Below are 25,422 nucleotides of genomic sequence, written 5' to 3'. Positions count from 1 at the left end.
AAAAAAAAAAAAAAAAAAAAAAAATTGGGCAATAAGATGATTCAGTGTTTCTTTTCTATATTGTCAATGAAATCCTTGAGTTCTAATAATCCACGTTTAGTTTGTAGGGAAAGAAAAAATTTTTCCTTCTACTCACTGTAGGTTCCTTTGCTGGGGCCCCTATAACAAAAGACAGATTAACAAGAGAAAAACAAACATAAGTTTATTAGCAGATATACATAATATATGTGTGGGAAATACAAGTGGAAATACAGGGGAATGAGCAAATCTCAAAGAGCTGGCATCTTAGAACTCCCTGGCTTACATAGCATCAACAAAGAACAGTAAATGTTTAGAAAAACAACAAAACAAAGAAAAAGAGCTTTGAGTCTGTAGGGGCAGCAACTTGGGAGAAGCAAATATATGGGAGTTTGCCTTGTAGATTCCTCTGGTGCTGGTCTCCAGGCTGACAAGGATTCAAAGATGTCTCTGAAACTCCTCTTTGTCATAGTGCACATATAAAAAGTCTTTTGTTTCCAACAAGAGGATTTTCTTTTTCATTCTAGAATTATCTCCTTGATAACTTCATCAGACATAGGACATGACACTGAATAGAGTCCAACAGTACAAAAAAATTCAGTATGTTCTAGCTACTTCACACATGTGTATGCGACAGTTATTTTTACAGTAAGGTATTTTCGAGAAAAATGTATTACGTGTTTTGGAAAATAGAATAATTTAAAAAATATATTTGAAATGAAAATCTCAAACACATTAGAAGATGATGTTAGATGCCCATCGTCTGCCACAAGTGGTTTTTTCATTATGTAAAGCACCCGTTGAATTAAAAGAATTTATTTTTGTTCAACCTCTTCCTGAGGCCCAAGAGCACATGGGCAATTCGGATTTCCTGCTGGACCACAAAGTTCTGCTGATATTACATAGAACGGGTATTCCAGACACTTCTTACGATGGAAGTCTAAAAGTGGCATCCAATGTAAGGCCCCATCTTTCGTTGCCATTTTTCATTCCTACAAAGGACGAACTTGGATCACATCAACTTTGGACCCATTGGTTTTGTCACTGTCATCAACTGACAGTGATTCATCACTGGTGATGATAAAAATGATGGAAGAAGAGTTGAAAGTCACTTTTTTCTTTGGCCTGTCCCCATCTTTCTGTGACATCACAATAGGTCTGATCTGCATTTCACTCCCAGCTGCTGGTAGGTCTTTAGCAGGCCGCTGGCACCTCAGCAGCCGGAGGCACAGGAGCTGCAAAAGGGATCTTCGAAACTGGGCAGAGACAAAATAAAGGGGAATATGAAGTAAAAGTTGGGCACTCATCTGGATTAACATTCAAGGAAATCAGTTGAGCTGAATTTGAGTTGTTTCTTGTTTGTTAGCGGGTGTGGATGAGGGGTTATATGGTCATGCTCAGCTCTACCTAAATCACCCCAGAGCTTTATGTCTTTTCTTCATTCTAATTCTTATTAACCAGAATATGTAGGACCACTTCAGTACCTTGTAATCCTCCAAGCTTCAATCTGCACACACTTTCTATGAGGACAGGTACCACTATTAAGAGATTTTGAACATTAAGTCAGTCCACAGATATTCAGTGGGTATCTACTAGGTGACAGTCACTGTGCTATAATTGGAGATTTTTCACTGTAAGCAACAAAAACAGACAAGGCTCTTCCTGGCAGAGTTTAGAGCCTGGTGTACTTGCTAATGTTTCTTTAATTAGGTGAAGAATTTTTTCTATCGAAATTACTAGTAAGTTGGGGAAAAAATACTATGGCAGACAGCACTAATGTCACCAACAAACATAATTCTTCTCCGTGTCCTAGGTACAACATCAAATAATATTTCTTGGTCTCCTTTCGGCTTCTCCTCTCTGCTGTTCCTCTTGACAAGAAACTGGGGGCCAACGCGTGAAGATCATAATATCGCACAATGTAAGGGACCTAGATCCCTAAATGACTGCACAGGACAGATCCCATCTCCTCCGCCCAATACATTATTAGACTGTGAACTGTGACCTGGATGAGCAATAAACTCCGTATTAATTCACTGAAATGTTGGGGTTGCTTGTTATAGTAGTCAGTCCATCATGACCAGTAAAACATACATAAAAAGTTAATGTAGTTGTTATCCCCATTATTTAGAGCAAAATAAATGGTGAATATATGGACTTTCTCAGATCAGGAAATACCAATTAAAAATATAATAGCTACATTGATTTCTGTCTTTTTTGTTTGTTTTTTGTTTGGTTTTGTTTTACAGCAACCACTGCCTGATAATGTCTTCTTTAAGTCCCAATCTTATGCAAGTTAGCATTTAGTTTATACTCACATTTAAAATATTTATTTTTTCTATCCGATTCAAAATTTAAAAAATAAAATATTTATTTGTTTGAGACTTTATTCACTAAACCATTGTTTGGTTAAGTGTTAAAGATACATGATGATAAAAGTTAAATAGAGTATGTATGCCAAAAAAAATGCTTTTCCATATAAATGGTAAGCTCTTTGAGCACAAGGACTGTTGTTTTTATGTATTGGTTTTTGTTTGTATCTTTTAGACTTCCTGTTTAAAGTATGCCCCTAGGAACCAGAAACATCAGGACCATGTGGGAGCTTGTTAGAGGTGCAGAATATTGGGCAGCCATACATACTGAAGGAGAATATTCATTTATTACAAGATTTCCAGGTGTGGGGTACGCACATTAAAGTTCTGGAAGCAGTAATTTATAGCCCATTGGCTGACAGAAAGAGTGCAACAAATAATTGTTAATGTATTTTTATTTTGCCTGTTGAGAGGGTGGTCCCTAAAATACTTTACCCTCTGATAGAAAATTAAAGTTATAAACCATCTCACTAGAAAAATTCATGTGTGCATACTAAAAAATTATTATAAACCATTTCCAGGGTTGCAGTGGCTCTTCTGAGGCCAACTCAAGGAATGTTTAGGTCCTGTGGACTCCAAGTTTAAAATCTCTGGGTTAAAGGAAATAGACCAGTTGAAGGTAACAAAAAACAGAAAGAAACACTGTCAGTGAGAGGAGAATAAGGCACGTGGAAGTGAGTTTATGGAGAGTGTAAGCCAATAATATTCAAAGAAACGGAAAGGCAAAAGAAGAGGCAGAGAGATTTAGCACTGAACATAATAAAGTTATTACAAAAGTGCCCGTTTCTTCCATATTCTTGAGCATTAGAAGTCACAGTGATTATTATTGCCTGTTATTATTATGACTTGTTATCTTTAAAATTCCAATGGAGTAATTAAGCATTATTTTTAACTTTTAAATTCTCTGAAACTTAGAGGCTCAGCTTTATAATAATCATTTTGTGGGCTCTCCTAGCCATGACTCATAGCCATCAAGTCAAAACCTTTCAACTACAGAAACAGATGATAAGGAAGTTCCTCTTCTTTTTGAGACAGGGTCTTGCTCTGTCACCCAGGCTGGAACACAGTGGTGCGATCATGGGTCACTGCAGCCCTGACCTCCTGGGCTCAAGAGATCCTTTCACCTCAGGCTCCTGAGTAGCTGGGACTACAGGCACATGCCACCATGCCCAGCTATTCTTTTTTTTTTTTTTTTTTGAGAGAGAGGGGCATCTCATTATGTTGCCCAGGTTGGTCTTGAACTCTTAGTTCAAGCAATCCTTCTGCCTCAGCATCCCAAAGTGCTGGGTTTACTGGCTTGAGCCACCACACCAGGCCCAGGAAGTTTCTTGAACCAAATTAATTTAGGCTACACATTTGCTGTGGCATGTGAGTAACAACCCAGACCAAATGTTACAAGTATCTATAACCCCAAGTGAGGAGTTATAAGCACTGGATTTGGGCACTGGATTTAGCAAACTAGGTTCAAATCCTGGCACCAATACTTCTTAGATTAGGCAAGTTATTTAACTTCTCTGAACCTATTCACAACCCATAAAGAAAACAAGGAATAATATTAGTGCTTATTTTGTGGAGTTTCGTAAACTTGCTAGTAACTTGTTTGTGACTTGCGTGTAACTTGCTCGGTACAGTAAGAATTTTAAATGTATTATTAACTTCGTAGCTGTTATTACTAGGCATAAACTATTTTCTGATGAATTAAATATTAATTTTACTAGAATTCTAACAAGTGTGAATCCCTATGGGTAGTTCTTAGAATTGTTATGATTTTCTTTGGAAATATTCTACATTTCTTCCTGATCCCTTTACATTCTGACAACATTCTTGATTTGTTTTTTTTAATTGAATCGACTCTGAATCACCTCTGTAAAAGTATTACACTGTCATTGCCAACTCTATCCTCAGGGTGAAAGCAATCAGTTAATTGCAAAGCGTACCTTTCTGATCATGAAGACATAAATCACTGGATTGTATACAGTGTTGGATTTAGCAAAGAGGTACGAAACAATAGATATTGTTGGAGTGACCAGGTGACCATGACCATTAACCACCAAGAAGCAGATCACGATGCAAGGCATCCAACAGACCAGGAAGGTGAATATCATTAAAAAGCACATTTTGGCCAGTTTCTTTTCATATTTTAAAATCTTGATCACTTGAATTGTCTGAAGATCTTCCACGCAACGAAGCTGCCGAAAGGAGAAAGAAAGGAAAGGGCTTTAAAAAAAATAAAAGAACGGCTTTCTTTTGTTATTTTTATAACAGATATTCAGACACTATTCTTGGCCCCACCTAAATGGAAAGAGAACTGAATGGGACCTTGGGGGGCTGACTTCTGATCCGAGGCTCGTAGCTGAGTCCAGCTTTAACCTTGCCGGGCCTCAGTCTCCCCACTCACAACATAGGGTGGTTGAGCTACATAGCCTCCTACATCCTTCCGTGTTTTTTTAATGTTCTCGAATTTACTTAATAAAAAATAAAATGATTTTGCCTAGATCTTCAAATCTCTAAAAGACAACTGGAAAGAGTCACGATAAAATGGAAACAATTTCCTCACGATCCTGGAAACTCTAGAGTGCAAGTTCTGGAGTTCTCAAAGCAGACTGCATACCCATGTCATGTCAGGAGTTCTGCATGATGAAGCCTGCAGCCGGCCTTGATGAGAATTTAATCCCCAAGTGTACTCTTACGGAAAACTAGCTTTTCAATTCACTGCTAATGACTATAAAGTAGAATTTCAGGAGAAATTTGTTTGCGATTGGCTTCATTAGGGGCTCACTTGCAGAGAACAGCACTTGGTAAAACTCCTTCCTCTAAAATCAGCCTGTCTACTCCCAGTCTGTTCCCATTAAAGGGATGGAGGAGTGATGATGTACAGTCTGAAAGTTCTTTGAGTTTCTTGAATATAAATTTCTTTTTGCTGTTTCTCCTATTATTATAAATGTGTTATAATAATACACGGGCAAAGAATATTTCTGCACACCAAAATACGTTCCTAAATAAAATAATTCTCTCTAAACATTGTAATAAGTTATACGACTTTTACTACAAAAAATAAGTACTTTATATATTGATTTTTTTAAGTAGTTAGCATACTGTTGATACTTAGTATTGATTACTTTATGCTGGGAAATTTACTGCATTTCAATGAACTCTAAGTGTACCATTTAGTTTTGGCATTATCATAAAAATTAAGAGGGCCAGGAGTGGTGGCTCACGCCTGTAATCCCAACGCTTTGGGAGGCCGAGGCGGGCGGATCATGATGTCAGGAGATCGAGACCATCCTGGCTAACATAGTGAAACCCGTCTCTACTAAAAATACAAAAAATCAGCCGTGGCGGCGGACGCCTGTAGTCTCAGCTACTACTCCGGAGGCTGAGGCAGGAGAATGGCATGAACCCGGGAGGTGGAGGTTGCAGTGAGCCGAGATCGCGCCACTGCACTCCAGCCTGGGCAACAGAGAGAGACTCCAAGACTCCGTCTCAAAAAAAAAACAAATAAAAATAAAAATAACAAAATTAAGAGAAAGAATTTCCAAAGAAATCATTTAGAACATATGCTTACAGTATTTCCAAATATATTTTAATTAAAATTCCCAAATTACTGATATCCAAAATTATATTTAAGAAACTATATTCTTATCAAAATCATGTATTCAGATTAGCAAAGAATAGAGAGAAATAGGAAAAATTTAAGTTGTTGATTTTTTTAGGGTAGAGAGACTATGTGTGGGGAAAAGTGGGTATTAAATTTCTGGTATTCAGTTGGTACAAAAGTAATTGTGGTTTTTGCCATTAAAGGTAAACCTTTGAAGGTAGCCTTATTTAAAGGTAAATAATATTCCTTTACCAGTATGACAATTACTTAAAAAAAAATATATAAAGTATTTGTATTTTGTAGTAAAATTAGTATAACTTATTACAATGTTCAGAGATAAAGATTTTATTTAGGAACATATTTTGGTGTGCAGAAAGGTAAATAATTTACCTTTAAATAAGGTTACCTTTAAAGGTTTACCTTTAATAGCAAAAACCGCAATTGCTTTTGCACCAACCGAATACTACTATTCTGTGCGCGCAATTCTATTTTAAAAGATACTCTTTCATTTAATGTGATAGAATATTATTCTATTTTCAAAACATCATTTTGGGGGAGCTTCCCTAGAGTTTATAGGAAGGCTGTGGAGTTTTGATAAAAGCTCTAGATTTGGAATTAGAAGATCTAAGTTTATATCCCAGATTCACCACTTTTGCTCGCAGTGTGATATCGGGCAAGTTAATAACCTCCTCTAAGAGTAAAGAAGAAAGGAGGTTAAACAAAAAAACCTATTAGAGTTAACAGAACTTGAGTTCCATTTCCACACATATGACTTTGTGGGGTTGTTTTTGAGGTTAAGTAGTTATTTATATTTGAACTAGATATGAAACTAACACACTCGTATGTATATGTACATTTATGATACTATAGGATATTTGGAATCATTATTGACTCTTCAGAGTTTCCATTAACAAGTAACATAACCACATCTCAGTTAACTGCCTCCCAAACCTCCAGTATTTAGGTCCAATAGTTTTATCTGTACCATTTTCTGGGCAAGTCAGTCTTTATCCCCTCTCACTATTTATCAAAGCAGAGCACTCATTTATCCATCTTGGAATTACATGCATGCTGGAGAAATTAATTTAAATAAATGTTGGTCTATATGTCCCCAGTTCCTCTTTGGTATAAGGAGATCTTGACTAATGTTTTAGATTATTTGGGTTTATATATGTGAAGTTTTCATGATTATTTTTTATCTCTTTCAGGCCTCTTTGTTTCATTATTTTCTATTCCTTCATTCTGCTCATTAAATATTTTCCCAATAAAAAATTCTATTTCATGCCTTACCCTTTTTATTCAATCATTTGAGGATAGTTTTCAAAATTGCTATGGATGAAGCAATTTTGAAATGATTGGCACAGGCACAAATTTGCCCTAAAGAATGAACCACCTAAAACAAATTCTTCAGAATTCTCTATTAAAGTGTTCTTTGGCCATATAAATGGCTGATGCCTAGTACTCATTAATCCAAGACATCTGTAGATTTTCAAAGAATTTCACTGTGAATCTTCATTCTCAAGCGTGTAGCTATGTCTCCATCGTTGTTATGAGTCACCTCTCTCTGAATAAGGAAACAGAGGCAAATTACTTGCAGTGAGCTCTCTGTTTCAGTAGCAGCTAAAGTCAAATCTCTTCACACTTTCACCCCTTCTCCTGTCTTCCCCCTTCTACGTCCTCTGCTTGTAACTCATTCCAAAAATAGTCACTGATCACCTACTCATGCAGACACTATTCTAGCTACAGGTGAGAAAATACATAAGACCCAGTCTCTGCTCTTGAGGAATTCACAATTTGGTGAGGGTGATGCACACTGAGCAGGTAGAAGCCATGAGGGAGGTAAACAGGGAGGATACGGTAGTACACAGGATGGGTAACTCGTTCTGAGGGTTAGAGCAACAAAATCCTGCTGTTACCCTTGTGAGGGAAGGAGGAATTAGTCAAGTAAGGAGGAGAGACAGAATGTTCCAGAGAAAGAAAATGTGCTAAGACGAGGTAAAATAACAAGTCAGTGTCTGAAAACAAGAAATATTACCATTTGCCGCATCCCGAGGTGGCAAGAGGAGGGGAGTGTCAAGAAATGAGGCTGGACAGGTAGACAGGAGATGCCATACAGGACAGGCCAACCGCACCCAGGGGCTTTATTTTTAATCACAAGGACAGTGGAACTTCTGAAGGTAATACTTGAGAACAACTACTCTGGTGGTAGTGTGCAAAGAATGGAATAGAGGAAAGCAAAATTTTCAAAAAGGAGAACTAAGTTTTTTTTTAACTGAGTTCGTGGCAGTGGGAGAGGAAAAAATGTATATACTAAAAAATATAGGGCTGGGCACAGTGTGACTCACACCTGTAATCCTAGCACTTTGGGAGGCCAAGGTGGGCGGATCATGAGGTCAGGAGTTCAAAACCAGCCTGGCCAACATGGTGAAACCCCACATCCACTAAAAATATTTTTAAAATTAGCCAGGCATGGTGGTGGGCACCTGTAATCCCAGCTACTCAGGAGGCTGAGGCAGGAGAATTGCTTGAACCTGAGAGGCAGAGGTTGCAGTGAGCCAAGGTTCTGCCATTGCACTCCAGCCTGGGCAATAAGAGTGAAACTTTGTTTTAAAAAAACAAAACAAAGCAAAACAAAACAAAAAAAATTTAAGTGGCATGGATAAGAACTGATCAATAGTTGGGTGTTGGGGGAGACATGGATAACACTTAGTCAAAGATTATTCCCTAATTTCTGGTCTTGGTAGCTAGGAATGATGACTATTCAATGAGAAAGCAAATGGAGGAGTAGAGGATTTTAGGGAAAATACGACAAATTAATCTTTACATTTGTTAAATTTGATGAGTCTGTGGACCATCCAAGTGGAGGTGTTCAATAGGCAATTGACTACCAGGATCTGTTAGAGGCTGGAAGAAAGACCTGAACTGGAAATAGAGATGTGATCAAGCTTGTGTCAGAAGGAGAAATCTGGCCGTATGAAAGACCACTCAAGGCCAGTGTGTAGCATGGGACAAGAGCTAAACATAGGATGCTGGGGAGGCCCAAAGAAGAGAAGCTCTTGGAAGACATAAGAAGATGGGGCCAGAGAGTCAGCAACAAAGACAGCAGAGAAAGGTGCCCTAGAATCGATGGCAGGAGAACATCACAAGAAAGTAGAAGTTGTCAATAGTCTCAAACGCTGAGGATGCTAGAAAGGAATAAAAAGGTGTCCACGGGATCACATACCTGGGAGCTCATCAATGACCTGAAATGAGGGCTGTATTAGTGGCAGTGTGGTAGAGGAAGGAGTCTCCAGTTTGCCTTAAGTTGAGGAATAAGTGCTAGATAAACTTACTAAACTACCAACTCCCTGAACTACAACAGAAATTTATTTCTCACAGTTCTGGAGGCTGGGAATCCCTCCCAGGTAGAGTAGCTGACAAGATAGGTATCATTCTGAAGCCTCCTCTCTTGGCTGTTATCTCACTGTGTGCTTCCATGATCTCTTATTTATGCACACGTGGGAAGACAGAGAGAGAGACAGAGACAGACAGAGAGAGAGAGACAGAGAGAGAGAGAGAGAGAGAGAGCAAGCTGTCTGGTGTCTCTTCTTACAAGGACACTAATCCCCTAATCCCATTAGACTAGAGCCCCATCCTCATGACCTCCTCTGACCCTAATTACCTCCCAAGGCTCCATCCCCAAATACTGTCACATTGGTGGTTAGAGATTCCACATAGGAATCTGAGAGGGACACAAACATTCAGTCTATTAACAGTAAGAAATTGGTACATCTTATATGCTCAATAAATATTGGGTAAATGCATGCTTACTGAGTGACAACGTGGCACCAAGAGTCACCAATGGTTCTTTGAGTTAGCAGTGACAAAAAGGAGAAAAATAAAGTGATAGCTAGAGGGAGCTGAGAGTAGATTGTGATTTAAAAAAAAAATAGCCTGGTAATATGCTAAAGGGAAAGGACCAGTGGTAAGGGAGAGTATGAAGATACAAGTGAAAGAGAAAATTATTAAGAGATGTCTCTGGGGCACGGAAGGGGGTGGGGAAGCAATCAGAATACAGAATCGAGTTGGTCCTGGGGGACGTCTCCTGTCGCCCTGTAACTGGAGAGAGAGGTCTAAGAATCAGTGGTTTGTGTAAAGAGAGGTAAGGAGTCAAAGGAACCCTTGATAATGGCTTTATTTTGTCCGATAAATCAGAAGCAGGCTTATTTGATAAGAATGAGAGGAGAGAGTAGGGCGAGAGATTAAAATGAGAAGTGAGGTTGTGTAACAGTCAGAGTGTGGAGACACTAGACCACACACACAGGGATAGAAAGGTTGCTAGAACAAGGCTGAGAGGACATCTAAGTGTGGACAGATGTGTGTGTGTTTTTTTTTTTTTCCAGCTCCTCTTTGCAGTTTGACTACAGGCATGGAGAAAATAGATGACTGAACTGATCTAGGGATTTTGTCTTTAACAAAGTTGGCATACGTAAAGAAATTTGAAACAAATTATTTAAAGTAATGCACGTAGCTAAGTCCGATTTTAAAAACAGGTAAAAGAGGGGTTTGACGGAGTGAGCAAGAGACTAGAGACGGAAGCAGAGAACAGAGTTGGAAGAATCAGTGAATGGGGAAACATCCATGGCTGAAAATAGAGACTGGAAATGGAGCCTGCTCCACACTGGGTTTCATGAAATTGTTTGTGGTCAATTCTTACCCTTTATGACTCTGGTGTGATTGCCAAACAAAACATCTGTGCTGTTCTCTAGTCAAAGTCATATGACCTTTGAATAAACAAAGTTATGGGAAGTGTGGAACTCCCTTTTTTAAATTCTTAAATTTTAAGAGTGTTCGATAATGTAGGGTTTTTTGGTTGCTGATTTTGTCAGTCAGAACCTTTTTCTTTCCTTCTTTTGGTTGAGAGAGGGATGTAGAGAGAGTAAATGCTATTCCGCATTGATCTTCCCAGAGAGTGACTCATAGCATAAAATTCAACCAAATGGGAAGTCCCCTAGAACTGCTCTACCTCTGGGCAACTACTACATAGGAAGACTTTCATTCTTTTCCACACAAAATTTTCTACCCTGGATGTGGTTTGGGAGGGGGACATCTGTAGTCTTCAACTCACCATTCGAATGGAATACAGAATATGGCCATAGCAATGGGTTATGACGCCCAGAGGCACCACCAGGCAGCCAAGAAATAAGAAAAGCACAAAGGAGGAATCGTTGGCATCCTTGGATTTCCAGTCCACAGTGCAGCCTAGTCCGTGTACGTCCAGGATGTACCTGTTCCAGCCCAGGAGAGGTGCTCCTGCCCATGCCAGTGAGTAGAGCCAGATGTAGGTAATGGCCCTCCAGGCCCAGGAAAAATTGATCACTCTGGCATGGACCACGCGAATGTAACGTTCATAGGCCAGCACAGTTAGGGTGGCAATGGATACAATCCCTGCAAGAAGAGAAAGTGGAAAAGTATAGCATGGTGCCGGGGGAAACCAGGCATAAGAGACGTGATACATTCTCCACTGGAAATACCTTACAGAGTATCTGAGACTGATAGAGTGCTAACAGTGTCTTATAGTCCCAAGGAAATTCTATTGAAAACAGCTATCCATAAAAGGAACCATAGAAAGGCAGTCAGTGGCTCACGCCTGTAATCCTAACACTTTGGGAGGCTGAGGTGGGAGGATTGCTTGAGCCTAGGAGTTCGAGACCAGCCTGGACAGCATGGCAAGGCCTGTCTTTACAAAAAATACAAAAATTAGATGTGGTGTCACGGGCCTGTGGTCCCAGCTGCTCAGGAGGCTGAGGCTGGAGGGTTGCTGGAGCCCAGAGAGGTTGAGGTTGCAGTGAGCTGAGATCATGCCACTGCACACCAGCCTGGGCGATAGCACCAGACTTTGTCTCAAAAAAAAAAAAAAAAAAAAAAAAAAAGAAAAGAAAAGAAAGAAAGAAAACACAAAATGGAAAATGCCATGCAGATTAAAACAAAGATTAGACAAAAATTAAAAGCCCTAAATCAGCCCCACCCCAAAGATGCTCCTATTGCATTAAACTTTCTCCTGAAGAGAAATTCCAGAACGAGTAAGGGAGAGTCACTAGAGCAAGTGTCTCTTTTAGTTTACCTTCTCTTGGCTGTCTCTGACTCAGCCTTTAAAGTCAAAGGGGGTTGCAAAAGCGCAAACTGAATGACGTCGCAGTAAACCTGCCTACTACCAGCAGATGTCAGCATACAAACTGTTCACATGCAAGGATTGCTGACAAGGGTCGGGCGTGCTTCTGGGCTTCCATGGTCTTCACATATACCGCTATTTTGCAACAAGTCCTCTTTAATGATACTGTTTGTATATTTCTCTGTCACCTTCAGACAGTAAGGTACTCACTACTCACTTAACAAGCACCTACTATGTGCCAGCCACTGTGCAGTGGATGTCCAATGGTGACTAAGAGACAGAACTCCAGATGTCTGAAGGGAACGTATGTGTGTAAACACTGACAATGACCATGCAATGTGTGGATGCTACAGTCGCCACACAATTGTTTGGAGACACAGAAAGGGAAGTATTTGTGCACAAGGCAGAAGCACACTCCAGGAAGAGTGAAGAAATATGTTCTGGGGCATGGAGACGTAAAAGGACACAAAGGGGTCTACAAACGATGACTCAAAGACGCCAGGGCTCACAGGACATGGAAAGAGAAATTTAGAGAGAGCCACATTGAAAAAGGCTTTTAATTTCTAGCTAATATTTGTGTTATTTTAATTTTTTGTTTTTTAACCTTTTCCTCTATGAAATAATAAATTATAAATCTGTTACTCTCTTGTCCTTTTACACAATTAAATTCCCCTTGTCCTCCTCCTCCTTTTTCTTCTGAAATGGATGCTCATTCTAGCAGTAGTAGAGAATTTAAAACATGATTGGAGGCCATGGAAACCAGCTTGAAGGCTATTGCAACTGCAGGCAAGACATGATGGGACCTCAACTAGGATGACATTAAAAGGCATGAACAACAAAGTCTGGATTCCAGAAACATTTAGCAACTTGTATCAACAGAATCTATCTGTTTATCGAATGTGAGGCATGAGGGGAGAGAGGAGTTAAAAATAACTTTGAGGTTTTTGGCTGGGCATGGTGGTTCATACCTGTAATCTCAGCACTTCGGGAGGCTGAAGCAGGTGGATCACCTGAGGTCAGGAGTTTAAGACCAGCCTGGCCAACATGGCGAAACCCTGTCTCTACTAAAAATACAAAATATTAGCTGGGCATGGTGGCAGAAGCCTGTAATCCTGGCTACTTGGGAGGCTGAGGCAGGAAAATTGTATGAACCAGGGAGGCGGAGGTTGCAGTGAGCCGAGTTCGTGCCATGGCGCTCCAGCCTGGGCAACAAGAATGACTCTGATTCAAAATAAACAAACAAACAAACAAACAAATAAAATAACTTGGAGGTTTCTAACCTGCCTAAGGAACAGTGAGCGATTACATGAACTGAAGTAAAAACCACAAGGTGTATGCACAGATGTGGAGAAGACAATAAAATTGTGAGCTTCCTGGAGCATAAATATTTGTTGAATGAGTGGACGCAGAGAGATTGAAAGAACAGCAGTTCAAATGAAGACTGAACATAAGACTGGTCTCCTGGGAAGTAAGGGAGAAAAGGGTGTGTGTGGGCGGCAAACAGGTTAAGAGGCCTGGAGGAAGTCCCAGCTCCCCGTGAAGTAGCCCCGTGACTTTCAGCAAATCAAACAATCTCTTAGACCTTTTTGTTTTCATGAAATTTAAAATCCCTTCATATTTTAACATCTAGTGATTCTGCAATTATGTAAGTATGAAATACAGAGGCCCTGGACTCAGAAAGCAATTGGCATAACATAGTTAATATTCATTTATCCCATGACGGGTTTGTTCTTCTGTGGGATTTGGAGGGTGTGGAGCAGTATTATTCCCAGTGTCTCATATACATGGCATCCAATAAATGTTCACTGAATAAATAAGTGAATATTTACTAAATACTCAAGCGATCGGAAGAAGATTGGGTTTTGGAATAGAGTGGAAGAAAATATTTCAGAGAGTAATGGTATAAGGCTGAGTGTGGTGGCTCACACCTGTAATCCCAACACTTTGGGAGGCTGAGGCGGGCAGACCACCTGAGGTCAGGAGTTCAAGACCAGCCTGGCCAACGTGGTGAAAACCCATCTCTACTAAAAATACAAAACTTAGATAGGCATGGTGGCATGCATCTGTAATCCCAGCTACTCGGAGGCTGAGACAGGAGAATTGCTTGAACCTCGGAGATGGAGGTTACAGTGAGCCGATATTGTGCCACTGTACTCCAGCCTGGGTGATGGAGCAGGACTCCATCAAAGAAGGAAGGAAGGAAGGAAGGAAGGAAGGAAGGAAGGAAGGAAGGAAGGAAGAAGAAGAAAAGAAAAGAAAGTAACAATATAATAGCAAATAATGGATTCAAATTCAAATCACAGTAGTGGTTATTGGGGCAATGAGAGTATCAAGGTGAATGACTTTTGTATTCAGAAGTCTATTTTTACCTTATTAAATTCTTATCTAAAAGTGATATTATCATTTCTTTACCTGATATTATTCCTAGAAAATGTCTAAAACCTAAAGATAATGACATAAGTTGATGCTAACGAAATACTGTTGGTTTTATGTAGTTTACAAACTTTCTTATTAAGTATAATGGTATTTACTTTTATAACTGCCTTTATGAGTTAAAACATAGTCTGGCCTTCAACTTTTAGTTAATTTACACTGAATATGATTTACTCTTTTATAGGCAAGAAAACTCAGTAAAAATAATTACACTGTTGTAAATTAGTAAATTTCAATGTACTTTAGAGAGGAATAAATGAGTTCTTATGGTGAAAGCAATAAGCTGGTAAAATAAACTGGCATGAGTATATCATGTTCATATATTCATTCATTCATTTAGTCATTACTTACTGCTTGTGATGTTTCAGTCACTGTGCTAGAAAATACATATAAAGAGGTGAGTGAAACCAACCCTCATGGCCTTAGGGTCCAGTGGGTAAGAGAGACAACAGAAAAACAAATCAAACAAGCAAGTCAGGGCAGTGCTATGAAGAACAGAGAGTGCAGGAATAGAGAATAACGTGAGGCATGGTGGGAAGGACACAGAAAGGGATGCAGCTGGTATTGGCAGGGTGTCAGGAAGAGACCCATTGCACTCAGAGCTGAAGTACGAAAAACCCCAGCCTTGTGATAAGTCAGGGTGCAAGAGGTTAGTAACATTTTCCTTCTGGTTATGTTGGTCAAAGAGACTTTAACGTTGACTAATACAGTCTTTGATCATGCCTGTGTCTTAGCAAGCACAGTGACTTTCAGGTGCCTGATTTCAGTCGTCGTGTACCATGACATGTTAGTACAGACCTAGCAAACTTTGTATTTCCTAAGTCTTCCCTGATAGCACAAGCGTATCACTGAGTGGCAGTGTCAGTCAGACTGACTTAGTCTTCGAGGGCCACCCAACTGAGATGATCTAATCCACATCTGCCTTGCAAAATATGCAGCCCTTCTCCCATCAATGCTTTATTTACTAACAAATTTTGGTCTTGAGTTGGAATTAATTGCTGTATTCTATTTGATTCCCACAACACTCTCCCAGGAGGATGAGAATGAAAGGACTGTTTTACAACTACTTTAGACCTTTAACTGATGTTAAGCCTTATTAACGGAAATAAAAACTACATGGTATATGAGCAGATATGAGGAAGACAGCCAAATTCTAACTTCAAATGGTGCATCCATTTCCGTGAACACTGAAAAGCAATGGGAATGATGAGTGCTGCAAACTAGGTGCCGGTTATGCACCAGCTCCCATGATCATCACTCCACATATGATATGCACTCTTTTGGAAAGAAGGTCTGTGGCTCCAAGGGTTAAGTAATTGATGTCTCCACCAGCAAGTGGTGGAGACAGTTTTGAGAACCCAAGACTTACTCCAAATCCCGCGATTTTGTCTTAATACCACCTGCTGCCACTAGAGGGTGACTTCTACCTCTCCACAAATTCTACCAGTGGTGAAGTGATGTCTGTCTTCACTGCAAAGCTGCAGATTGATCAGGTATGTGCCCATCACTGTGCTGAGTAGGTCTTTTGGAGAAACCAGATATGCGTGGTTCCTACTCTCAAGAAGACTGCAATATTGTATTTTTATATCACACACAACATTGAGAACAATGTAAGATGATACATGATCATATGTCAAAGTTATGGTGCAAAAACAAACCAGAAAAGTAAAATCCCAGTGGACTACTGGCTTCATTCAGAGATAAAGCTCAACTTGGGTCATAAAAGATGGAATAGGTGCTAAGGAACAGAAAGGAATGAAACAGACATTTCTGAAACTGAAGTCTCCTTGAATTATCGCAAGAGTGCCTTGGACTCTGGCTGTGGAGCCGGGACCAAGAGGTAGGAAGGTCAGTCACTACAGGGGATGGCGCAAAGCTGAATCTGCCTTCCGTGGCTATCCATGGTCCACAGCAGGGATCTTCCATCTTTTTCTTACTCTTTTCCCTAATAGAATTTTGAAAAACTATGTATACAACCATATTTAAACTGTGACATCTACATTTTTTGTCTTAAGTTTAAAGAATTGTGTAATATAAACTTTTCAAAACTGGAACCATCAGAAAGGGCTTATGTACCTCCAGCGGTTTTGAAGACAGCAGTCTGTAAAATCAAATCTCATTGGCATATCATTAGGCTTTGCCTAAGCTTGCTGCATCGGGATACACACCATGCCCAGGCTGCAAACTGCCCGGCATGTTCACTCAGCTGGCAGCTTTGATACTGCCGTTCCTTCTGCGTGAATTGCTGCCAAAGATCTCAGTCTGGAGAAGACAGATGTGTAAACAAATAATTACAGGAATGTGATAAGAGTTAAACAAAGCTGTGTCGGGGAGTTAGAGAATGCAGTGTAGGAAGTACTTATCTCTGCCTGGGGAACCACTGGGGAAGGTTTTAAGGGAAAGCAACATTTGAATTGATGAATGGGAGTATTTTATCAAGTTGACAAGAGTGAGGATATTTCAAGGCCAAGGACACAATATGTGTAAAAGCACAGAAGTGAAAAAATATATTTACATGTCTACTCTGTGCTTCAGTTTGAGTCAAATAGTTCTTTCCAATATAACTTAATGATTATACACTCATTTTCAATATTTATCAACAAACACATATCATACACATACTGTGTGTCAGGCACTGTGCTAGGCAATAAGAAAAAAAGATGAATTATAAACAGAGAACTAAACTACTATAAAACAATGTGATAAACTCAATAATAGACAAATGTGTTTGAGGCCAAAAGTCCTGTATTCAATTCCATATTACCTCCATATTACCTAATGAATAAGTCATCTGACTTCAGATCAGTTTCATTTTTTTTCACATAATTACTATGTGACCATGGGAAAATTAATTAATGTTCTGGAATCTCAATTTTCTCACCAGTAAAATAGGGATAATAGTACCAAAATGCTGTCTCATCGTGTGGGTGTGAGGGGTGTATTAAATGAGAATATAAATATGTTTAGTAAAGTGGTAATGCATGAGGTATTATTATTATTACTGAATAGTTGAATATCTGGGAGCAAAATTGTTTTAAGTAGTAGAAAGTGGGTGGAAGGCATGGGAGTGGACATGGCTCTGGAGCTTAAATATTAATACAAGGTGTGTCTATCAATGTACAACTACCCAATAATACAGTTATTTTCTCACTTTGGCCACTAGATGGCCACATTGAATAGCTTATCTATAGTTCAAGTATCTAGACTGGGGTAAGCAAGTTCACACTAAACAGAAGAGCGTGCTTCCAAAAAGGCCATGACCTAGACTTGTTAATCCTTATCTGTTAGATAAAAAGTTTAATATAACAAAACTCATGCCTTCAAGGAGCACACAATCCAGAGAAGGAGGTGGAAGGAGAAACTCTGCCTACAGTGGGAGGAGGAATACCCAACTCAGGAGATTTTCTGTGGGAAGCAGGTACCACCTGAGTAAGTCTTAGATATTAAGCACAGTTTAACGAGGTTAAAAAAAAAAAAAAATGATGGGGAAGAGGCAGCCAATCCTCTTATCCTATTCCAGGAAGAGAAAACAGCTTATGTAAATACATGGAGACCTGACAGAGCTTGCACCATTTGGGTGCCTGCAAATAATTCCAAATGGTAGGACGGAATTCTAAACAGAGAATGAAAAGACTAAGGACTCTCCTAGGAAAACCCTTAAATGCCATGCATGGAGCTTGGAATGTGTCCCGAGGGCTCTGAGGAGCCATTAAGTTGTTTTTATTCACTTCCATCACTGTACAATTCTAGAGAATTGTATTGTCTTTTGATTTGGCTTTTGGAGATTTTCCTTATGGGAAGTTCCCTTGGACTGCAATGAGGAAAACAGATTGTGTGCCAAGCCTGGTTCTAGGGAAACCTAGTGGAGAAATGTGGTTACTGTGATAAGGAATGAAACTGATGCAGTGGCACTAGGGAAGGAGAGACGAGGAAGGTCCACCATATTTAAGGAAGTTAATCTTTGCTGGCTGTGGGAATGAATGAAGAAGAATCAAAGGAAGTCTTGGGTTACTGGTTTGTTATAATTAAGAGATGATGTTGCATTGACTTAGAAAAGAAATGAGAGAGAAGTAAATTTGGAAGTGAAGATGATTAGGGGATAACTTACGTCATCATAGATTCTCTGGATCATTTTGAAGAGTATCTGGATGGACTGTATTTCAGATTCTCTACCTATAAAATGGGGCAACTGTAAATACCTGTCTTGTGGTCTTGAGAGCTGGCAGGGTGGATGAGCACACAGTAAAATCTTCCAAACTAAGTGCATGCATTTTTCTCAAATTAATGAAAATTTTGCTTATTCAAAAATATATCGATTTATAGCAATTTTAAAAGATGCAGTTTAACTATTTTGGTTCACAGATAGTAATGGAAACAAAACTCTATGAAGATTGCTTAATAAAGATGCTACTTTACTAAGTAGGGGTCTTTATGAAACCATCCCTAGAAGCTTTATAAAATTAATCAAGGAAAAAGGGACAAGGGAAATGTAAAATAAACCAAGCCTGCAGTACATTCACCCTGGATTATGAGGTCAGCTTGCTCTCTGACCTGCTTCCTTATAGTTGTTTGCCTCTTGTCCCAGAATCACGTAGACCCTGTGACAAAATTATAATTCCTCTTAACTGCTCTATAGATAACAGCTTGAACATTATATAATGTTAAGTTTTCCATTTCAGATATTCTTTCAGGTCCTACATACCAGTGAAACTACTGACATCAGCTTGCCTGAAGGATCCCACGAGAAGCTGACTCACCAAAGAATGCAGTTTCCACATCCTGATGATTTCATCCTCATGTACTCCAACCAATCAATGACCCCAATTTCCCATCCCCTTTCTCCTCATGGTCCCCTTAAAAATCCCAGCCCAGAACTCCTCAGGGAGATGAATTTCAGGGTCTCCTCCCATCTCTTCGTTCAGCACCCACTCAATCATGGCTGTTACCATGCAGCTGGCATACCATCCTGTTGATCCTATAATATCTACTCATATTTGAACAATATTAAAGAAAACCAGTAAATTTAATATGCCTGAAAAAGTTTGTTCTTTTAAGCAAGTAACCAATTCTTCCTTGAAATCTTGTTTATAGTGCTTACTTGTTGAGAAAGTTTCCCTCCTCCTTTTTATTTAATTGACAATAGTAATTTCAGTCCACTAACACTTACAGAGAGTACTTACTATGAGTCAGGGACTGTTCTAAGCAGTTTGTCTGTGTTATCTCATTTAATCTTCATAACAACTCTGTGAGACATGTAGAAATTATAATTACGATTCCCATTTTACAGATGAAACTGAGGCAAAAATGGTTTAGTCATTTGCCAAGGTCACGAGCTAAACAATAAAAGAGCCAAGACTCGAATCACACAGTCTGCTTCCAAAGTCCATGCTGTGCTATACTTGTTTTCTAATTCTCCTTTGAGAATTATCAAAAATTTTATATTAGTGATGTAGAGTCTCTACAGAAAGCGTATTTAATCCATTATCTGCTACATATGTTCTGTAACCATGTCCACCTTTGATATCAAAATAAGTCATTTTTTTAAACTCAATATTCTTAAATTGAAGAATTTTAGAGAAAATGAAAGACTACTTTCATTTGAATAATATCTCTCAGCTGTCAGAATGAGTGCTTTCCATTTGACCAATAAAAGCAGTTTGCTACAACCACCAAAATGATGGTTGGTTTTTATTATATATGTTTTTAGGCATTTACTAGATGTCTATTAAACTGTTCATGTTCAGTAGTCTTCATGTTTAGTGCACAATAACTCAGTTCCAAAGGAAACCCAGCATAACATCAAAGTTAAAACCCTTTCCATGGGTTAAAAAACTATGATTTCAGGCCCAGTGTGGTGGCTCATGCCTGTAATCCCAGCACTCTGGGAAGCCAAGGCGGGCAGATTACCTGAGGTCAGGAGTTTGAGACCAGCCTGGCCAACATGGTGAAACCCTGTTTCTACTAAAAATGCAAAAACTAGCCGGGCTTGGTGGTGTGCACCTGTAGTCCCAGCTACTTGGGAGGCTGAAGCAGAAGAATCGCTGGAACCCATGAGGTGGAGGTTGCAGTCAGCCGAGATCATGCCAATGCACTCCAGCCTGGGTGACAGAGTGAAACTCCATCTTAAAATTGAAAAAAAAATTATGATTTCAGGTAATCAACTTATACAGAAATTTATTTCTGACCATTGTGTGTCATAACTACCCGAATGCTTGCAGTGCGTTTAAAACGGAGAGCCCCCTTAAGAGAGGGCCAATGAACGACCAGAAGAGAACGACTGAATGAGGCAGGCCGCACGCTGTGGTCTGTGGCTAGCTGCTCAGTTTAGAATGCTGCACTGTTGTTTCCGTTGTGGTCAGTCATGCTATCCTTCAATGGTATTTCACATGTGTGGAATCCTTTTTTCTATTAAACTTAGTGGCTTTTTTCTTCTAATAGGGGACACAGGGGCAAATAGTTGATGTAGTTGTTAAAGCATACGGACTTTTTTCGCCGTGAGCATCCCCTCCTAGGCTACACTGGGCACCTGTGCAGTAGCTTGGAAATCATTCCGGGCTTATCTTCCCTCTGTTTTCTTTGGTTCTTTTAATATCAGTTCCCCGTGTTCTCTGACCATTCTGGCTTCAAACTTGGCTTATTTTCTGCCTATAGTCCCATTTGGACAGATATCCTAGCCTTAGTCTCTTTGACTTGCCTCTGATTTGACAAAGTTTTGTTTCCCCCCAGTAATTGCCTAAACTTCACATACCGTAACCAAGGAAAAGGAGTGCCCTATCTTGGAATAGGACCTCATTAGAACTTTTTCCACACTTACGCTTCTGTTCGGCAGGAAAGGATATTGAACAAGATGGTTAACAATGAAAAAAAGGATCATTATTACACTAAGAGACCCAAGAAATATCCATTATGACCAGAGTCTATGGGCTGAGTGGGAAAAAACAGTTTGAATATAAAGTAACTTCTCTGTGGAATTAATTAAGGTTCAGAAGAATCACAAACATAAGCACAATGAGGCCAAAGTCTAAAACACACACACACACACACACACACACACACACACACACAACAGCTGGATGAAAGCACTTAACAGGAACTGAGAATTCTAAATTCTAATCCTAAATCAACTGCACTCATAGAATGAAGTGTGAAGTTGTGGTACCACAGATAAAACGGGAGGCATACACTTTGTTTCCAACACTTAAAACTATTTCGCGAACACAGCAATCTAGGTTTTATGATAACCCACCACAGTATGCTCAAGAAAACTGCATCAGACTCTGATCCACTTTAGGAACACATTGCTTTGCTTAGTCTTCCCATTCCTCTCTCCCCTATCTCGTATGTGCTTTTAAAACCAACAGAAAACCTTTCTTGGGAAACATTTCTAAATTCATTTCTGTGCCTCACACCATTCCCACTATTCTAGTGCAGGTTCATATTCCATAAATGATTGCTGTCACCCATCCATGACTAAATTTCTTTTGTTTGTGCAGCCTTTGTCATCCTCCCAGGAACCACATACCAGATTAATCATTGACTGGACTCTATTTATGTGCCATCCCAGATCTCCGTGACCCCACTCACAGGCTCCCACTCCCAACTGTGGGCCGTATTTGCCTTGCTTCCCAGCAGCGGTGGCTCTATGACTACGGTTACAAAGCTTCAGCTGCTGCCACTGTCACCACCAATGCACACCTACATGCAGATAGTGCCTCGCTGCACTGGACCCACAGAGGCTCTGGCTTCCCTACTGGCTGGTTGCCTGAAGCTGGCTGATGCAACCTAGAGGCAAAGGGCCATTAACACCTCATGGAGCAGAGTTGGACCAATGGTCAGGAGACAGGAAGAAGCCATAGATTAGATTGCTTGCCCTCTCCTCTCATCCCGTGGGTTGTTTCAAGCTGCATTAGTATCAGGTAGTTTCTCTGAACACGTCCTGCAAGACCCAGTGACCCTCTGTGGTCAGCTCAGTGGTGCATCCTCTCTCTCAGATTTGGCCTCCTCCCTTCCCTGCCTCTTCCTCTATTCCCTTACTCTTGATTCCCTGGGATTATGCTCCCCAATAAATCATTAGCATATATGGTTTGTCTTAGGCCTTATATGTGGGGAACATGGGCTAAGATAATCATCTTATTACTTTCACAAAGCCCTTTCTAGAATAATGACCTGCAAAGCTCCCTTCGCGTAGCAAGCTGGCTATTAAGAAACTGGGTATTTCTTGCACTACCTAGTCAACCTTCTCTTTCACCATTTATAACTTCCTTAGTGCATACCTCACTCTGTCCATCCACGACACAAACAGACTATCTTCATGGCTGCTATTTCCTACTTAACTGTATTTCGGTACAATTCTGTGTACTATGTCTTACCTCTCCAATTAAATTGTAAACTTAAGCATGACATACTTAAATATGTCTTTGTATTTTGACATCATTTTGGCACCTAGAATAGTACAAGGGATTATTATGTATTTGTTGCTGATAAAAGTTATATACATATGACCGACCATGTTTCTTCCCAAATAACAAGGAAAAATCCTGGAGAAAACATGGTCATCCCTGTAATTAACCAAACTCAGGTGAAACGTTGCTTAGAAATAGCCACAGTGACATTTCAATGAAAAATTTTTTTTTCCTCAGGAAACTAGCAATACACAGGTTAGAAGAACATAAAACGAGGCCAACTCCCTGCTATTTTACCTAAAGGATCTCTTTTTCAACTCAAAATATGATTTGACATTCCTTACATGATAATTTTGACTATTAAAATCTATAAAACATTCATTTTACGAGTGTTGTAAAGTCAAATGACAATCCTGTTAGATTTATCATCTCTTATTCTCTAATCAAAATAATACATTATAATAACTTTGTTTCATATGATATTTTATAGTTTTCAAAGTACTTTTAATGTATTTTCTAATTAGATCTTTCCAGACATGTCAGGCAGGAAAGTCTCATTGTCCCCATTTGATGAGAGGGTGAAAAAAGGGGCTGATATCCGTGACTAGCCTAAGGTCACAAGACTAGGAAGGTTCTGTTTGAATGAGAACCCAGATTTTCTGACTGCGAGCGTGGAGCTCTATTTGGATTTTCCTCAAAAAGATTATACAAAGCAAGTTGTTTCTCAGCAATGGTGAAGCTTGAGGTCTTTTTAATTCTATGAAAACATTCAATACATGAATAAATTGTGGAACAGCTCTGCGGCCTGCAATGATGAGTCTAGTTTCTAGGTGTTCATTCCTAGATTATGAACCTGGCAGCAAACGAAAAAAATCCGATATCCCAAAGGAGCAAATTAAAAATATGAGGGAATCTCACAGGCACTGAATTAAATCTTCATTGCATCATTTATAATTTACAAAGCTCTCAAGGGAGCTCAGGGTTTAGGTTTTAGAGCAGGTGATAACAACACTGATTCCATTTAAGTCATTTTCTATTACCCTGCTGCTGATGCAAATGGAGAGTACGGAAATACAGTCAGAGGGTGAGTGTGACTTTTCTCTCAAGAATGAATACCACAGGCTCTACTATAATTGTGTGTAAGTAACTAATCAACCAGAAAATGTGATATGATATCTCAGGACCATATGAGGAGAATGAGAGAAGAAGCTTATCATATATAATGTGCTAAGGAAAAACATAATTGCTATATAGCCTGTGCAGTTCTACATTCGGGCAAAATGCTTTAAGTTTAAAACAAACATGTGAGGTGGAGGCGTTGGGAGTATAAAGCAAAACCCATATTGGTGACCAGTGTGGAACAATTTGGATAGGCAAGAAAAATCTCATTTCCTTGAAAGTCTTAGTCATCCTGATCTGAGAATGTCAAGTAACGAAGAACTAAAAAAAAAAATTAAAAAAAAAAAAAATATGAAGGTGGGAGAAGGAAACTTCACAAATAAGAGATATTTTCCCCAAGACCACAAAGTAGGTGTTAGAACAAGGCTAGTTCCCAGACCCATTCACATTCTACTATTTCAAGCTTCTCTTCCACAGTCAAATTGGGGTTAACATGAACTTAACTCTCCTCTTTGATGTTCAATTTAACACCTTCTGGATCAGAGCAGCATGTCTCTTTCCCTTCATAAGAATGCTGTTTCCGAATGCCAGCTTTTGAAATAGCTACATACAAAACTACTGAGTAGACTGTTTAAAATGCTGATTCCAAGGCTCTGCCCTTGAAAATACTTGATCCAGTAGGCCTGGGTCAGAACCTGAATATCTGTATGTTTTAAAGTTACCATTGATGATTCTGACTTTCAGAACAATGGGTCAAGATTAAAATCAGATTTCCTTTAATATAATCTCTGACTATTCGCTTATTCCCCAGGTTCTCCTCAATTCCCATCACTGGTGCAGGAGCACAAGAAACCACTCCAGATGCCTCTGAATCCTTCAGTCTCAATCCCACACCAAGAGGTGCACGGCAGAGGGGTGCCCCTCTCTCCCGTCTCTGACAGATTCTGCAGCCAGCCCATTTCTGGTCCATGCTGACCTCCATCGTTTTCAGCAAAGCAACACCACCATCATTCTGTCTCTTTGTCCAGGCAGCAGCACAGAATTCAGAATATATTTAAGGACTTTAATGTTCTATGGAATAGTTCTCTTCAATGAGAAGATTTTCACATGTATGCTAGGGTTTCAGCAGTTTAAGGCTTTCTTCTTTGCTCACTGTATCATATGTTTTTGCATACCCACTTTTGTATTTATTTATTTTAGCTTATTTCATCTTATCTAAGAATTCTTCTACATCTTTAAGAAACAGAGAATAAAGAGATATACCTCAAGCCTCCAGTGGACAGACTAGTTTATATATATATATATATATATATATATAATTTCAGATAT

General features: G+C 39.4%; 1 protein-coding gene and 1 long non-coding RNA gene across 2 annotated transcripts in view; one reads left to right on the top strand and one right to left on the bottom strand.

The window, feature by feature from the left end:
• Window positions 1-179: 179 nt before the first annotated feature.
• OPN3 (opsin 3) overlaps window positions 180-25,422 on the bottom strand; it is a 47,324-nt gene continuing 22,081 nt past the window's right edge. The window contains 3 exon segments of the mRNA XM_017847798.1: window positions 180-1,274; window positions 4,328-4,579; window positions 11,096-11,415. Of these exon segments, the coding sequence (XP_017703287.1) occupies window positions 1,011-1,274; window positions 4,328-4,579; window positions 11,096-11,415 (836 nt within the window). The 3' untranslated portion in view covers window positions 180-1,010.
• LOC108512533 (uncharacterized) lies at window positions 1,181-2,213 on the top strand. Its single transcript, XR_001880625.1, has 2 exons — window positions 1,181-1,349; window positions 1,832-2,213. It is a non-coding gene; the product is annotated as an uncharacterized LOC108512533 (long non-coding RNA).

This window comes from Rhinopithecus bieti, unplaced genomic scaffold (genome assembly GCF_001698545.2).
Source record: "Rhinopithecus bieti isolate Rb0 unplaced genomic scaffold, ASM169854v2 scaffold_28016, whole genome shotgun sequence".
Taxonomy (NCBI): Eukaryota; Metazoa; Chordata; class Mammalia; order Primates; family Cercopithecidae; genus Rhinopithecus; species Rhinopithecus bieti.
Note: the sequence above shows the minus strand (reverse complement) of the source record. Positions and strands in the feature narration are given on the sequence as shown.